Genomic DNA, 17,909 nt, shown 5'->3' with positions numbered 1-17,909 from the left:
TTTAACTACGATGACCAATTGAGTCCAAATGTTTGACAGACATGTTATTTTATGCATTATGTTGGGATGCACCAAGAGAAAGTACTGTCTTTCACAATTACCAAAGGTGTCCAGTGCCTTGAACTTCACACAATATAATGTCATAATTGCTAAATAGTTTGTTTCAAACTTTTGATAAATATCGATGTATTAACACAAGAAGAACTATCATGACAGATGAATATTGACCTTACCTGTACCAGCCGGGCAGTAGTACCCTTGAGGGCAGTAGTGTCTCACTCCAGGCTCAGGGCAGTAGTAGCCCTGGGGGCAGAGATTACAGCTAGAGGACTTGGTCTGATTCGCCTCGGTGTAGTTGGGGCATGGGATGGGGTATGCCACCCCTCCTGGACAGTAATAGCCAACGTAGCACTCGTTGTCTACCGGCTCTTGCTCGATGGTGCCCGGTGGACAGAAATATCCTGAAAGGAAAAACAGACAAGTGTAAATAATAATAACTTATTTATACAGCGCCTTTCTTAGAAGACTTAACTTGAGTAGAATCCTTTCTTGAAGAAAAAAATGTCTGCTGAAAGGCAAAGTACTGATGAAATCTGCAATGTAGCAACGATGTAAATTAAACTATTAGCAACAAATGTTAACACACGTACCATGAGAAAAAAAGACTTGGATCAGTGGTTTTATGGTGGGTTTATACCTTGGGGACTACAGCTAATTTGCATTTTTATGAATGAAGGAATGAACCATTTTCTTCAAAGGGTGGTGCAGACCTTATTACAAGGAACAATAATACAGGGCGAGTCTGATGACTAGGACGAAATGTAACTGTATTTATCTGGCGCCTAACATCTTCAGAAAAAAGTCTCTCAGCACTTTTATATTTATTTTATCATAGGGTGCGTTTGATTAGCTTCCCCGGGTCGACCCCAGTCTGCCCCCGGTACGTTCGAATAGCTTTGACGATTCCAGGGGTTCACCCCGTTCAGCCCCAAGTGCCCTGTTTGTGGAATGGGTCACTGAAGGTGCATGAAATCGTTCGATTAGCTCTTTGACGTCGTTCGATAAGCTCTTGTCAGGGGCTCACCCGAATGAGCACAACGGGCTCGACACAGGGAAGCTAATCGAACGCATCCATTAAACAGTTCAATGAAATATATCTTTGTGGTTGATGGATACATACCAACTCCACACTCTCCCGTTGGTTCAGTCAGTCCTTCAGTCTCGCAGTAATGACCTCCGGAGCAGTCGTAACATTCACTCTCTGCTGCCTTCATCGTATCATTGTTGTAAGTTCCTAGACAACGAAAGACAAAACTCACCCATAATTTGAGACTTCTGAGATTGATTCCACAACGCATTAAGACTCATTTTATTACCATAGTCATTTGCATAATGACATCATTCTCAGCAATTGAGATTGATACAGTTATGATCAATCTTAGCTTTTTATGAAATTGGCTTCAGTGATTTTAAGTCCTTAAATCAAAAACTTGTTTAAAAAAGTTTTTATAAGTCACTAGACAACAAAAGACAAAACCACCAGTAGCTTATAAACCATTTCCAGTCTGTGTACAATGTATGGCTTTGTAAAGGCCTTTCTTGCTAAAAACAATCTCTAAAGAAAAATATTGTCTCTCCAATCCATTTTTTAAAGTTTGGTTTTAATTATGATAGATCGCCTAAGCATCACAAAGGCACCAGGGGCATGTAGCCACCTACTCCTGGGGCTGAAACAGGTTTACCCCCTTCACAGTCTGTAAGGATGTAGGCATAGTTATCATCCACTAGGCAGGAGCCTGTTTTGTAGAGCAGATTGCACTAGGAGAAGGCTACTTCCACCAGGGGCATGTAGCCACCTACTCCTGGGGCTGAAACAGGGTTACCCCCTTCACAGTCTGTAAGGATGTAGGCATAGTTGTCATCCACTAGGCAGGAGCCTGGCTGGTACAGCAGATTGCACTAGGAGAAGGCTACTTCCACCAGGGGCATGTAGCCACCTACTCCTGGGGCTGAAACAGGGTTGCCCCCTTCACAGTCTGTAAGGATGTAGGCATAGTTATCATCCACTAGGCAGGAGCCTGTTTGGTAGAGCAGATTGCACTAGGAGAGGGCTACTGCCACCAGGGGCATGTTGCCACCTACTCCTGGGGCTGAATCAGGGTTACCCCTTCACAAATCTGTAAGGATGTTCATGAAGGCATGGGTTTCATCCACTAGGCAGGAGCCTGTTTGGTAGAGCAGATTGCACTAGGAGAGGACTACTGCCACCAGGGGCATGTTGCCACCTACTCCTGGGGCTGAATCAGGGTTACCCCTTCACAGTTATTAAGGATTCATGAAGGCATAGTTATCATCCACTAGGCAGGAGCCTGTTTGGTAGAGCAGAAAGCACTAGAAGAAGGCTAATGCCACCAGGGGCATGTAGCCACCTACTCCTGGGGCTGAAACAGGGTTACCCCCTTCACAGTCTGTAATGATGTACAGCCATGGGTATCATCCACTAGGAGCCGGGCTGGTACAGCAGGCTTCCCAACTTTTTACGAAGCAATTATGGTTGAGTGCCTTGCTCAAGGGCACAAATATCATGACCAGGATTCAAACCCACACTCTGCTGCTGACAACACCAGGTTCCAGTTTTATAAAGCCTGTAAGCACAAACATTTGCTTAGCATGAAATTTCTTCCTTGATAAAAACAAGATTACCAATCAAATTTTAATTTGTTGCATATTGCTTGTTGCTGGCATTCAGCTGTTGTTTGATTATCCTGAAAATCACATGGAAATTTGGTTGGTAATCCTGTTTTTATTAAGGAATAAATTTCATGCTAAGCAAATTTGTGTGCTTACAGGCTAAATGAAATTGGGCCCTGAGCTTGGGTCTGTTCATCCACGACAAGCCACAGGCTTTTATTTGAACCTTGTTCTAGGAAGATTAAAGGCAGTGGACACTATTGGTAATTACTCAAAATAATTATTGGCATAAAACTTGGTGACGAGTAATGGGGAGAAGTTTATGGTATAAAACATTGTGAGAAACAGCTCCCTCTGAAGTGCCATAGTTTTAGAGAAAGACGTAATTTTCCACGAGTTTGATTTCGAGACTCAGGTTTAGAACTTGAGGTCTCAAAATCAACCATCCAAACGCACACAACTTCGTGTGACAAGGGTGTTTTTTTTCTTTCATTATTATCTCGCAAGTTTGATGATCGATTGAGCTCAAATTTTCACAGGGTTGTTATTTTATGCTTATGTTAAGATACACCAACTGTGAAGGCTAGTCTTTGACAATTACCAATAGTGTCCACTGCCTTTAACCAATGTAGCAGTTTCAACGTACCTCTTGGGCAGTTTGTTGGATCAAACGTGCCATTGATGCAGTATTTGCCAACTGGACATTCAATCTGATCCAGACGGCTTGAGCCCTCTGGACAGTAGTAGCCGCCAAGCATTCTCCAGCCGGAGCGGTCATTGCTTGGTCCGGACAGTACAGACCTGAAGATATAAACAATTATAAAGAATTTGAAAAAAAATTATGATCTAAATATTTTTTTATAATCAAATTATTTTTTTAGCAATACTGGGAATTACGATGTACATGCTAAAATATTTTCGTCTCACTGGCATTGTTTTACTAATTTGCAAAAAGTGATGTCAGTACCTTATGCAGACAAAATGGGGGGAAAAATGAAACTTTCTGACACTGCTTCTCGCGTACCTTTTGTACAATTACTGCATTCTTCCAGAGCCATCAGCTTGGTGTTATCTGAGAAGGTTCCAGGTGGGCAGGGTACCGGTTCATCGGTTCCCTCCACGCAGTAATAGCCAGCAGGGCAGATATTAGCATCTAAAGTCAGGTTAGGAGTGGATGTGAAAGCACCTGTACGGCAGTTAGTACCTGTGAAATGGAAATATGAATATATTTCAATGATAAGATTGACAAATTTGAAAATTCCTGAAAAAGTTCCTCCTTATTCTAGACCTGGAACCTCCAAGATGTTTCAACTCATGGGGTTTACACACTATGTGCATCATCAAAATACAAGAATACACTCTCCTTTTGGTGCGTGCTTTACTTCTATCAAGAAAATTGTATGGCTTTAGGAGATTTTTTTTAATTCCTGAAAACAATTGTAAAAAATCCAAGAAAAAAAAGGGAAAAAAAAACATTTCAAGAGCACTATTCTTGTGACACTCCGAAGAAAATCTTTCTATGGAAATTTATATATATATTTTTTTTATTAATTTTTTTCATTTTTTTTCATTGGATTTCTGATTAAAAACAAAAAAATCACATCCCTGCTAACAAGAACAACCTCAACAAAAACGACAATGCCTTTCTTAACAACTTCTTACCCGGCTGAGCAGAGTTTAGTGTAAGATGTCTGGGCCTCCTCGTCGCAGTAATATCCACCAGGACAGGGGTTGCAGTCATCGCTGGCGTTCATACCGGTACGATTACCAAACGTTCCCCCGGGGGCATTTGAACTCCGTGGCGTAGCGCGTCAAGGGAGGGCAGTAATAACCTGCGGGAGAATCATACATACGTCAGGAAATAAACAGATCTAAGGGCTAATGATGAATTATTCTTTTATACGCCTCTCTTAATATTTATGCATGAGGTACGTCACAATGCTAACTCAAAACGAGGCGATGGGCGCAGCCAATGCAAGTGATGGGGGAAGTGCGCCCATAGCCTCATTTTGGGTAAGAATTATGACGTCATGCATAAGTATTGAGAGAAGCGTATGCTAAGCAAAGTGTGATGTCACAATTGACAATAAAAGTCACTATTGTAATACTGACAAACTCATCTAGTCTTCTAGTTAATTTTTCTTTGTTCAACTCCAAATCATTTAAAATTTACCCAGTCAGTTTCCCTTTTTTATTATTATTATTGGTTTATTATTATTGGTTTCTCTTGTGGTTTATTATTTGAAATTCATCTTAAGACGAATTTTAGTGCTTTGTGAAATCGAGTCCTAGCCTCTTAGCTCCATGGTTACAGCACATTGGGGAGCGTCGCAAAAAACGGGCATGATCTTGACACAAAAAACAACGTCCACAGATTTACAATAAACTTGCACAGTTTAAAGGGAAGGTACACGTTTGGTAATTATTCAACACAAATATTAACTTAAAAACTGACTTGGTAACGAACATTGGAGAGCTGTTGATAGTATAAAACATTGTGAGAAACAGCTCCCTCTGAAGTAGCATAGATTTTGAGAAAGAGGTAATTTCTCACTAAAATAATAAAAGACTTCTAGCCAGAAGTCTTTAGCCAGAAGTCTTTTATTCCTATCTGAAAGCACAAAAATTCGTCCAACAAGGGTGTTTGTCTCTCATCATTTTCTCGCAACTTCGATGACCAATTGAGCTTAAATTTTCACTGGTTTTGTTGTTTTATGCTTATGTTGGGATACACCAAGACCAAGTGAGAAGACTGGTCCTTGACAATTACCAAATGTGTCCAGTGCCTTTAAAGATAATGATGGTAGAAAGCTTCCCTTAGATTACTTGCTGAGGTATTGTTTTGGGGAAATGAGTAAAGCAATTTTACAAAAATAAATTTTGTCTCAGTATGTCAGTGAGACAAAATTTATTTTAGCATCTACAACGGATTTTCTCCTGAATTGCTCTGTGATGTTCAATTTTTTTTCTCAAAACTTTGACGCCTAATGAAGCTGAAACTTCTAAAGGTAAATTATATTACATACATCTTTATTCCCAGTGAGTGGGAATTCATGTCAAGCCAAAAACTTGAATTACAAAAGGAATCAAAACTCTTAAAGGCAGTGGACACTATTGGTAATTCCTCAAAATAATTATTATCATAATACCTTTCTTCATTACGAGTAACGGGGAGAGGTTGATAGTATAAAACATTGTGAGAAACGGCTCCCTCTAAAGTGACGAAGCTTTCGAGAAAGAAGTAATTTTCCACAAATTTGATTTCGAGACCTCGGATTTAGAGTTTGAGGTCTCGAAATCAAGCATCTGAAAGCGCACAACTTCGTGTGACCATGGAGCGACAAGGGTGTTTTTTTATCATCAATTAATATCTCGCAACTTCGAAGACCGATTGAGCTCAAACTGTCACAAGTTTGTTATTTTATGCATATGTTGAGATACACCAACTGTGAAGACTAGTCTTTGACAATTACCAATAGTGTCCAGTATCTTTAAACAGTACAAAAATATAAACGTACCTTCTAAACAAAGTGAGTCGTTGTACAAGAGGACCGGGCTGAGGGTACTATCACAGTAGTAGCCGCTCGGACATCCCTTGCAGGATCCTTCGGCCGTTTCATCTTGGTAATAGCCAGAGCTACATCGTATTGGCTCGTGGCTACCCTCTGGGCAATAGTGACCTGGATGGGAAGAAAGAAATGATTGGATCAGATATGTGATAGGAAGATTTTTTATTTATTTATTTTTTTTTTTTTTTTGGGGGGGGGGGGGGTTTAAAAGACAGACTCCATTAAAAAACTAACAAATCACATGCCTATGGGGTTTCGATCGTGCCAACTTATTGCCTCAGCGGTATAAGGTCATTAATTGCAAATCCACAAAAATCAAAATACCGTTAATTGAAAAGAGCATGTTAATAATCGTTAAGATTCAAAATAAAAATCCACAAACAAAATGTTTTAACCCTAACCCTAACACCTTTGGTAATTACTCCAGAAAGACTTTGTAAAGAAGACTGAAGAGCTGTTGAAAGTATAAATCGTTGTGAAAAACAATGCCCTCTGAAGTAGTGTAGCTTTTGAGAAAGACGACAATTTTCCCCCCAAATTTCTCTTTTACGATAAAAAGAGTAATTCTACTTCCCAATAAATTGTAAATGGTCGGGTTCCTTTACCTTGAGGACAGCGATAGTCATAAGGATCCTTAACAATCTGTCCTGGTGGGCAGTAGTAACCAGACACACATGGTCCGTCTGGGTGGGTGTTTGCGAGACCCTCACAGTACATGCCCTGGGTGCAGTTGTAACAGTCAGATTCAGCTGTCAGGGAAAAAACAGAATTCAAATTAATAATTTTGATTTTTTTTTTTTACAAACCATGGAACTTAAATCTTTGGTAAGAAGAGTTTTGTTAGTAAAATATAAAACAAATTAAAATCAATAAAAACAGGGTTTTTTTTTTGGGGGGGGGGGGGGTCAGGCATTTCAAAACAAGCCTTCCTGGCTTCTGTATATGCCCACATATTGGTTTGCTCCACATCGATAACATTATATTTTTTTCATTTCATTTTTATTAATTATTTTCTTGATCTGTCCTCGACTGTCTTTGACTTAAATAATTGTACTTAATTTGTTTATTATTCTCCTTGATGACCAATATGGAAAAAACTGTTGATTGAATTGAATTGAAATAATCAGGCATGGAACTTGAATCTTGAAAAGCAAAAAAGAAATGAAAAATTACAGTTTGTAACAGATTGAATTTTTGTAACCGTCTTCAAAAATCTTGTCGTGAAACGTTGTTCTCTTTGTTCAAGCACACACTTGTAAAAAGACCCTTTGCTCAATGAAGCAAAATCGCATCTCTTTTTAATGTAATGCAATTCAAATACTCTTTATTACATGTACATGTAAATCCCCAAAAGGTTAATTAAAATGCTGTTTGTCAAAAGCTTGCGTATTTTGTAAATACACAAATTTGATAAACTCAAAATTCCAAAGGTTGTTTCTTGTTCTTGAAACAAGGTTGTCTATCACACCATTTCGTTTTGTCTTCTATCATTCCACTTTCTACCTTACCTTCATTTCCTGTGGTGTTACCGAAAGTCCCGATCGGGCAGGACGAAGGGGAAGAACTTCCTTCCAGACAGTAATGCCCCGTCGGGCAAATATCACCTGAAATAGATCAAAGGAAGACAGCTTTAAGGCAAATTTAAAAAACCTAAAACGAGATCCACGAAATGTGTTCAAGCAACAGGCATTTAAAGACATTGGACACTATTGGTAATTGTCAAAGACTAGCCATCACAGTTGGTGTATCTCAACATATGCATAAAATAACAAACCTGTGAAAATTTGAGCTCAATCGGTTGTCAAAGTTGCGAGATAATAATGAAAGAAAAAAACACCCTTGTCACATGAAGTTGTGTGCTTTCAGACGCTTGATTTCGAGACCTCAAATTCTAAATCCAAGGTCTCGAAATCAAATTCGTGGCAAATTACTCGGGTGGGATTCGAACCCACGACCCTTTCAATTCTAGAGCAGGGTCTTACCAACTAGACTACCGAGGTTGCCCGGCAGCTAGAGGCAGTTCGAATCAATGTTTTGGCAGCGGGTACCATAACGATATAATAGATGTTAAATTTGCATCAAAGACAAACTTACTAGAGCAGGATTTAAACAAAAATATTTACCTGTTAGGCTTCCCTCTGGATCAGCGACCGAAGCCCCGCCCACGCAATAATGCCCAGCAGAGCAACTTCCATTGGGATAAGCCAACTGCGGACTCCCGCAGAACATTCCGGGCAGACACGACAGTGGAAGGGAGCTTCCTCGCGGGCAGTACTGCCCGAGCTCACAGCGCCCTCCTTGGTAGGCTTGGGTCGGCTGGGCGAAGCGGGAACTGTTACGACAGTACCATCCGGCATCGCAGAGACCGGTGGGCCAGCTTAGACCGGGAGTACCACAGTAGTAGCTGAAAGAAAAGGAAATGGTTTTGTTGGTTTAAACACCAAGCTCAACAACTATTAAATCTGGATGTGAAGCCAAAAAGTCTCAGAAAAGCAAATTTAATTACTGCACTAGCCAAGGACCCAATGGAGAAAAGAAGAGGAAGAAAATTTCAGTTTTAGATGTGGGAGGAAAACACCCAGAAAATTAATCCCAGGAAAACCCATGCAGTGAGGTAGGGACTGAAAACCCAAACCAACATAGTGCCCCCCCCCCCCCCCCCCCCCGGCTTGGAAGTGAAAGGCAAGGAAAGATACCACTACGCCAACCTAAACGCCCGATTATCGTGGATTGTGTAGAGGCATTTATCACATGGTATCATATTGCAGGCTGGCATACATGTACATGTTCCCACAGGAAAATCCAAGTGCTAAAATGCCCACACCTTTGGAACTGTCACCCTCATCAAATCAAATCTGCAGAGTCACTGAAACTTTTAAAGAGACTTCTCAAAACTTTCCAGTTCAATGGTTAATTACTAAGGACCAACCGTCTTTTCCATTATTAGTGTCTATATTCATTTGCTTTTAGTATAGTTTTATTGTAAAGCGCTGTAGTACCCAGTGTAAAGAGTGCTCAATAGTGCCTGTTATTATGATTATTAGTTTTACAAATTCCTATCCAAAATAAGAAATATTTACAAAGTACTTACGTCGGGAGACACTCTATACAATCTTGTAGCGACGACCTCCCAGTCAGGTTATTAAACTTTCCCTCGGGGCAAGCGTTAGCGTACGCTGTCTGGGTACTGATGGGGCAGTAATAACCCTCTGGACACTCTGCCGGGTCAGTGGTCTGTTCGATACAATAAGAACCCGCTGGACAATCTAGACAAACAGACTGACCACTCTCGTTGTTGTAGGTCCCCGCTTGGCACTTGACTGGAGCTGGTGAACCGGCCGGACAATAAAATCCTTTTGAACCAAGAGAACAAATAATAATATGAAATTCCTACAATATAGTGCTTCTTCATACCTGATGGGCAACTCAAAGCACTCTATATCCGATTCCTAAGAGGTATGCAGAGATCTGTATGTCACATGAAAAGGTATGCTAACCCTCCGGTGCTTACTTTATGAAAAATTGATGACGTAACAATGAAAATCCATTTTGATTTTAGATATAAAATAATTTAAAAAAAAACTAAAAATATAAACAAATTTAAAAAGTGCTGAAAAAAAAGGATTTCCGGTCAAAACGGAGAAAGAACATCCCATGACAAAATTTCATATTGCTTAACATCTCTCCACTAAGCAGAAATGAGCAGGACACCACTCTCAAATGGTACATGGTGACATGGTAGTTTGGCTGGTAACAATATTCTGGTAAGCATAATTTTATTGAGTTGCTTACCTGGAGGGCATTCACCTCCCTCATCTGCTTCTAGAGGTCTCTGTAAGGTGGAGCCGTTTGTACAATACCAACCAGCGTCGCAATCACCTTTCCATGACGTAGCGTGGTACTCAGGGCAGTACTTTCCAGGGAGGCACACCGAACAAGAGCCCTCGGACGGTAGGTGGGTTGAGTCACTAGCAAGATAATGTCAAATATCGGTGATGAGTATTGAGCAATAAATTACTCGTTTATTAATAACAACTTAGTGACACCCGTTTCAGCCAGTTCCCCTGAGCCGCGCCGAACCAAATAGATTAGGAGTGACTCTGGGTCGAACCAAATAAATTTTGGTTTCAGACGGGCGAACTTATCATAAGTTTTTACATTTACATTGGCTCGGCTCAAGACAAGAACGACGTCTGAAACCAAGGTGTTCCAGAGTGGTTTTGACTGACTGCAACAGTCGATCTTTCAACTTCTAGCACGTCCAGTTTCTCTGTTTCAGACGTTGAACTGTTCATGTACTTATTTTAGAATTTGGTTCGGCGCGACTCTGGAGCGCCTATCTGAAACAGGTGTTAGGTTGGCAGTGACACCATGACAAATCTCTTTTGTGAGAAGTGATGGCTCAGAGAAGAACCGGTTGTCGCTCGAGGTTTCGATCAGTGTGCTCTGACCATCTTCCAGAGAATAACAGTAATACTCAAAAGTTAAATTATTAGCCCAGTTGACTACTGAAAGGCACTGGACACTATTGGTAATCACTCCAAATAATTGTTAGCAAAACTTACTTGTTAACAATCAATGGAGAGCTGTTGATTGTATAAAACATTGTGAGAAACGGCTCCCTCTGAAGTAACGTAGTTTTTGAGAAGGAAGTAATTTCTCACTAAAACATTTGAATTTGATTTCAGACCTCATAATTTGATGTTGAGGTCTCGAAATCAAGCATCTGAAAGCACACAACTTGTGCGACAAGGGCGTTTTTCTTCCATTATTCTCTCTCAACTTCGACGACCAATTGAGCTCAAATTTTCACTGGTTTGTTATTTTATGTATATGTTGAGATACACCAAGTGAGAAGACTGGTATTTAACAATTACCAATAGGGTCCAGTGTCTTTAATAATAAAGCTGAAGGTCTTCATATAGATAAGTTGCTCTTACCTGTAGGTCCCAGGAGGGCACGGACTTGGATGGTCTGATCCTTCAGGGCAGAAGTATCCATTAGGACATATTCCAAAGTCTGGATTGGTGACGTCATCAAAGGGGCCTTTTTGGGTGGCCCCAGTAATGGACCAGAATCCTGCTACGATCAGACCACTGTAGGTGGTCAACCCTGGCTGCTCGCAGTATTTACCTACAGAGGAAAAAATATTTTTTTAAACCATCAGTTATGATTTTAAATTGACATACAGAGCCAGGCTGCTAGCGTAATTTGCCTACGAAGTAAAGAATAAAAAAAAAACATAAGTTCAGTTTCTAAATTGACACCTTCGGGTCACAGCTTCAATCATTCTAATCACTGCATTTCTGAATTAACATTTCCAAAACCCCTTCAATTTAAATTGTTTTTTTTCTACACACTGTAGGTGGACAAGCCCCTCGCAGTATTTACCAACGGACTTAATTATTCAAAAAAACATAATTTCCTTTTTTTAAGTTGATACCCTTTAGGACACAACTTCCATCATTCTAATTTAGCGTTTCCAAACCTTCTTTCATTTTTTTTTTTTAAATCGAATTCAGATTCAGGACATTTCTACAATTTATTTCAGTATGTATTTTTCTTTTTTTCTTTTCTTCACTTTCTTTTTTTCTAATTTTCTTTTGTCTATTTTGATCTTTCCCTCTAGTCTCGTGTGCTTGGTTTATTTTTTACTTCTCTTCTGCATTTTTTATTTTATTTTCAGCTACTAACATGACATTATAAGTCAACCGCAAATTATAAATGGCCTGGTACCTACCTCCTGGACATATAGTACACTCATCTTCCAGGGTGAGTTGAGTCCGGTTTCCAAACGTTCCCGTCGGACAGTCTATGGGGTCTCTATTTGACTCAGTACCACCGATGCAATATTGCCCTGTAACAACAAAAGAAGTTATTTGGGGTTGAACAAAGAAGGGTTAAATAAAGTGGGACTCGAACAAACAACCTTCGGATTAATGTGCCAGCGCTCTACCAACAGAGCTATCTAGCCCTGTGTTGGTTGTCTCCCTATTGTCAAAACCTTTGTCTTTTTTTTAATTTATTTTTTATGCAAGGCGCCAGACACACAAGGCCGGAAGGCCACTTCAAGGTGTGGACTACAATTATTTTATTCCAGTAGTCGTTGCCACCTACTCCTAGGGCTGAAACAGGGATACCCCTTTTACAGTTCATATGGATGTAGGCTTGGGTATCATCGTCTAGTTGTTCCAGTCAGAAGCCATACAGCCTGTGCAACCGTTTACTGCCGTGTAGCCAAGGATCACACCCAAATTTCGATACAGCCTGGGAAGTGGCAGCACCTTACCGCCATGCAACTTTTTTATTTCAGATGTTTTTTAATTTCAGGGATGTGATAGGCTGTTGAAAACAAAAATTTAACTATGAGCGCAAAGCATGAAAGCTTGCGAGCACAAAATCTTCTGACAGGAAGCCTGCTTACAACTACATACATTTATCTTTGGTTTTGAATGCCCTACTCTGCAATCTAGAGTGTTCCATATGCTTTTATCTTCATTATCTTCCGAATTTGATCTTACTTATAAATTATTTATATTAAACCAACAAATTTCAAAGTGATTTTGTTTACCTATTTTTTTTAACTTTTCTTTTTTATTATTATTTGTTTGGGGGGTGGAAAAAAAATGAAGTTGAGGTTAAAAAATGAAGAAATGACATCCCTGTAATTGTTTTGTTATCGTTCTCGTTCATAAATACCTTGAGGACAGGGTACAGGATCAGCGTCCGGCACACAGTAGAACCCAGGCTCGCACATCTTGCATTCAGACAGGCCTTCAACATCCGAGTAGTACCCCTGTGCGCATTGGAACTCGTTTGCCGTACCCCCCGGGCAGTAGCGTCGCTTGGAGCAGACGTGACCAGTGACGTTGTCCGTTGGATCCTTCTGCATGGCTCCACCGAGACATACAAAGCCTGGATCGCAGTCAGCTAGAGAGAGAAACACACACATAAAGATTGAATTATCATCCTTCTGACATTCATGGCTCTCCATAGACTAGCCCCTACCTACATACTGAGCATGCTTTAGCCCCGTAGTGTCAGGCCGGGTCTGGGTCATCAGGCAGCATGCTCTATGTTCCTCTGACCCGTTTATCCAGCTATGGGGACAGGGCATTCAGTAACATTTCGCCCCGCCTCTGGAACTCTCTGCCTCAACATCTTAAGGACACGTATAACATCTCACGATTCAAACATTCTCTCAAAACCCATCTCTTCAGATAAGCCTATAAAAAATATCGAGTGAAATTTTCTTCTTGTTCTTGACCAGCGCCTTTGAATGTTATACAGATAAAGTGTGCTTTAAAAATGCTGTATTATTGTTACTAATATTTTTTCGCATGCAAAAGAAAAATAACACACACACAAAGTTTTCATTTATTTTATTTGTTCTGGAAGCCCAGGATTCTCAGGAAAGCTAAATTAATCACTGTACTCCAATGTAGAGCAGACAAGAAAAAAAAATTCAGTTTTAGATTTTGAAGGAACACTCCAGAGAATTATTGCGGGGAAAACCCACGCATTCGGGCAGGGACTGAAAGCCCAATCCACAAAGTGCCCCCGGTGGGATTTGAACCGGGGCCCTAGAGGAAAAAAGCGAGGCAAGATACTACTATGCCAAACTTTTATGAAAATGAGAGCAATGAAAGCAAAATTCACAAGGATTCAGTACAACCTGTAGAAAGATCTCTACAGACCTTTATCATGGTGCGTCCATCTTGGTCATGTTCCTCGTATCGAATAACAATAATGAATGCTAATAATCATTTTGCAAAAAAAACACAGACTATTTTGTTCTTCCAGCCCCGGTCTGGTAACATTGATATCAATGGGAGAAAGTCAAGATGGCTGCACCATGATAAAGGTCTATACTGAACTGTGCCCAATTTCAAAAAGCTTTCAAGCAGATAATTCTACTGAGCAAGTTTCTTTTTTTTCTGAGCAATTTTTGTTTGCATACAGGCTTTATGAAATCCAGCCCTGGGCACAATTGCAAAAGGCCTGTAAGCACAAGAAACTTGCTAAGCACTGAAGAGTATTCCTTAGCAGAAACAGATTACCAGCCAAACTTACGTTACATTTGAATTGTTGTGACTGGTGCCCCATTAATATTTTAGCTTAGCAAAGAAATTTGTCAAGCAATATTTTCTGCTGAACAGCTTGATGAAAATGGACCAAAGTGTGCATTATCCCCCCAAAATAAAAGAGCTACAGACCTGTCTCCGCTATGGCTCCTGTCGAGTCGCAGTATCGCCCTTCTCCGCAAGGTTTGCAGTCGGCTTCGGATTTAGCTCCCACAAAATCAAGGTAGGTCCCTTTGGGGCACGCTTCCATGAAGGTCGCCCCCTGGACGCAGAAATGACCTTGCGCGCACTGGTCACCCCAGGTTATGATGACTTGACCTGATAGAACAATAGAAAGTAATAATTGAGGTGTGTTGGTGGGGTATGTACAGCGGCTTAGAGAATTTGTAAAATCTTTAAAAATGACAAGTCCAGCACCCCTTTTTGTCCCGAAGCGTAAATCCTCAACTCAAAATAGCTCAATACTGTTTTTGTTTTGTTTTTTGGGTTTTTTTTCTTTTTTTTTATGCAATTTGCCAGACACACAAGGCCTGAAGGCCACTTCCAAGGTGTGGGCTGCTTTTGTATTTTTTCCCAGGGGCCGTTACCACCTACTCCTGGGGCTGAAACAGGGTTACCCCCTTTACAGTCCATAATGATGTAAGCTTGAGTATCATCCATCAGAAGCCTGGCTGGTAGAAAGCAATACCTCTTCAATTTTATGAAGCAATCATGGTCAAGTGTCACGACCGGGACTATCGGTTAACTCACTAGAATTGACAATGTCATGCAGAGCTGCCAACATTTCCATTTTGCAATCAGGGAGACTTTGTACAACAATTACACAGCTATTTAGAATTACATGTACATTCAACACAAAAAAGGGAAAAGATTTTGGTAATCAGTGAGACTTTTAAACTGGCTCACCAGAACATGGAATGATTAGGTTTTTTTCGCGTAACTTTCTGTGCAGAATAAGGGAGAGCTGGCAGCTCTGTGCCATAGCATGTTGGATATGCTCAGGCAAGGTTTTCATTCAGAGTTATATTGGCTAGACTAAGAGCCTAACTACAATAACGGCCAAAATGCTTGGGCCACCCCCTGTCCACTTCCCCTAACAATGAACATTCTCTCCCCTGTACCCCCGCTAAATGTTGACTGGAACGCAGAAGAAGACCCTGCAACAATGAGAACCAACATTGAAAGGGGGCAGGGGGCCCAACGAGATATGGCCGGGATTGTAGGTCTTCTTCAACTCAAAACAACTTTGTCAAGTGGCTCCTTGAGACAACAGCTTCTTGGTGTTGAGGAAGTCGCCAGAAGGAGCAAGACATTGTATTGATTGGGTACGCATAAATCAAAGTTCACGTGAGGACTTACCTCCGGACGAGTCGTTATTGTAGACAGGCGTTGCAAACAAGGCGTTCTTGAAGCAAATATGACCCGCATCACACATGTCTGTCTGCGTTACACCACCTCTCTCACTGCAGTAGTACCCTTGCTCGCAATCCGTACAGTTATCAATGTGCGTCTGATGACTGACGCCCGAGTAGGTACCCGGAGGGCAAAGTTCAAATGTGAAAGCGCCTTCTCCACAGTATTGACCTGAGAACATGGGGGTAGGGGGTATCAGAAAGGTTAGTGGGCGGTTATTGATTACTTGTTGAAGTTGATCGATTAAAACGAGGCGTGGCAGGGCAGGGCCAAGAGGTTAAAGGGGCATGGTAAATCAGTTCACTTACAAGTCCTTCTTGGTTTCAATACCAGAAATATAAACTATTAATAATACTACTAATAATAAAGTAAATATAACTTGGTCGTCAAAATATGCACACACAAAATTGTATTGGTACGAGCAAAGCTGCTTTCACCAAACCCAACCTGAAAGATCAAAATAGTCTGGTATCCCTTTCTTTAAGAGGATGATCAGTATTCACAAGTGGGTTTGCACACAGGGAGCAAGACTTCAATTGTTCTGTAATTTTCTAAATTTGCTTAAATTTTATTCATTGTTATTGGACGTTTGTAATTTTCTTAAGCATTCTAAATCTGTTTATCTTAAATTGTTCTGTACTTTTTTGAACTTGCTTAAATTTTTTTGAACCTGCTTAAATTTTTAATTTCTGTAAGCGCCTCGGGACCCTTTGGGGTTAAGGGCGCTTTATACACATACATACAAGTTGCTTTATTATTATTATTCTTATTATTATGCAATGGCTTACCAGCTTCGCACACAGTCATATTAGTCATGCCCTCGTAGGGGCAGTAGAACCCAGGTTCGCATATGTAACACTCGCCCGCCCTATCGTGGGGCATGTAGGTACCCAGTTGGCAGGGGGTCTCCTGGGTGGCGCCTGACTCTGAGTAATGGCCCGGCTGGGTGACGGTTTGGTTCGGGGTTCGAGCCCCTCCGGTGCAGTAGTAGCCTGGGTTACATGGACCAGATGGACCTGTTGAACGAGATGTAGACAACAATAAGTTAAGACTGGGAAACAATTATATGTGTATTTGGTTTGCAGTAACACCATGTGTATGTGCTACATATGATTGGTATCTGAAAAAAATATGCCCACGGTCTCACCCCCAATTTCATGACGCAATCGTTATAATGGCTTCCTCGGTCATCCCAAATATATCCACCCACCACACCCCCCATGGATACAAAATCAACATAGCGGATACATTAAACTGATATGGACCTCACCCATACACCTTGCCAAAATTTCATTTTTGCAAACCTATGGTATCAAGCCAACAGTCATAAAATGTCACTAAATTGGACAGCGCCATCATTTATTTATCATCAACACAATGTGTATACCTACTTTGCTGTGTACATTTTTTTTCTTTGGGAACAGGCCTAGTTACGTGAAGTATGCTTGCGAACAAACAACCCTGCCAACCCGTGAAACACGCTTGGCCTAAGCACGTAATTTGCTTCGGTAAGTGCCAATTGTTTTTATTTATTTATTTATTTAAATTTTTCGGAAATAACTCTTCATTAGCTGGGGCCGTCAAGGGTAAGGCAAAATTAAAAAAGAAATTCATCAAAGTGATGTGACATCCCAGACCCAGTTAATAAATGGCCGAGCAAAACGATGTGACTTGGGGCCCTGATCATTTCATCTTACTTGGCGTTCTTGCGTTACTGCAGTAGAATCCAGGATCACAATCAAAGCAGTCGTAGTGATTAATGGCACCCGATGTGTTACTGTACGTCCCTGGTGGGCACGGCAGACTGGTGTAGGATCCTACAAAACAACAACAACAACAACAACAACATCAACAATAACAAAAACAACAAGAGAATACACAAAGCAACTTTTAGCCAGGAATCTATTTCATAAACTTTTGATTTCATTACCTTTCTATGAACTGATATTCTCATATCAGGGAGCGTCGTGGCCGAGAGGTTAAGAGCACCGAATTCAAACTCTTGTGTTTCTGATCAACAGAGGGTGGGTTTCGAATCCCCAGCCGTGACACTTGTGTCCTTAAGCAAGACACATAACCATTGCTTCGTCCTTCGGATGGGACGTAAAGCTGTTGGTCCCATGTGTTGTGTAAACGCATGTAAAAGAACCCA

The 17,909-nt window shown here is 40.8% G+C and overlaps 2 protein-coding genes across 3 annotated transcripts in view; both read right to left on the bottom strand.

The window, feature by feature from the left end:
- LOC139951479 (uncharacterized) overlaps positions 1-3,883 on the bottom strand; it is a 110,982-nt gene extending 107,099 nt beyond the window's left edge. For both annotated transcript variants that reach the window (XR_011787780.1, XM_071950391.1), the window contains exons 1-4: positions 3,716-3,883; positions 3,338-3,492; positions 1,181-1,294; positions 234-461 (exon numbers count right to left, since the gene is read on the bottom strand). Coding sequence is in view for 1 of the 2 variants with exons in the window: in XM_071950391.1 (XP_071806492.1) it covers positions 234-461; positions 1,181-1,294; positions 3,338-3,449 (454 nt within the window). In the remaining variant the exon portion in view is untranslated. The remainder of the gene's footprint in view (positions 1-233; positions 462-1,180; positions 1,295-3,337; positions 3,493-3,715) is intronic.
- A 478-nt stretch (positions 3,884-4,361) lies between these two features.
- Positions 4,362-17,909, bottom strand: part of LOC139951478 (uncharacterized) — a 46,370-nt gene continuing 32,822 nt past the window's right edge. The window contains exons 24-37 of the mRNA XM_071950390.1: positions 17,455-17,574; positions 16,546-16,773; positions 15,704-15,928; positions 14,477-14,662; positions 12,960-13,190; positions 12,001-12,117; positions 11,201-11,393; positions 10,053-10,228; positions 9,352-9,613; positions 8,384-8,664; positions 7,769-7,864; positions 6,866-7,009; positions 6,210-6,371; positions 4,362-4,523 (exon numbers count right to left, since the gene is read on the bottom strand). Coding sequence (XP_071806491.1) covers positions 4,456-4,523; positions 6,210-6,371; positions 6,866-7,009; positions 7,769-7,864; positions 8,384-8,664; positions 9,352-9,613; positions 10,053-10,228; positions 11,201-11,393; positions 12,001-12,117; positions 12,960-13,190; positions 14,477-14,662; positions 15,704-15,928; positions 16,546-16,773; positions 17,455-17,574 — 2,489 coding nt within the window. The 3' untranslated portion in view covers positions 4,362-4,455. The remainder of the gene's footprint in view (positions 4,524-6,209; positions 6,372-6,865; positions 7,010-7,768; positions 7,865-8,383; positions 8,665-9,351; positions 9,614-10,052; positions 10,229-11,200; positions 11,394-12,000; positions 12,118-12,959; positions 13,191-14,476; positions 14,663-15,703; positions 15,929-16,545; positions 16,774-17,454; positions 17,575-17,909) is intronic.

This window comes from Asterias amurensis, chromosome 19 (genome assembly GCF_032118995.1).
Source record: "Asterias amurensis chromosome 19, ASM3211899v1".
Lineage (NCBI taxonomy): Eukaryota > Metazoa > Echinodermata > Asteroidea > Forcipulatida > Asteriidae > Asterias > Asterias amurensis.
Note: the sequence above shows the minus strand (reverse complement) of the source record. Positions and strands in the feature narration are given on the sequence as shown.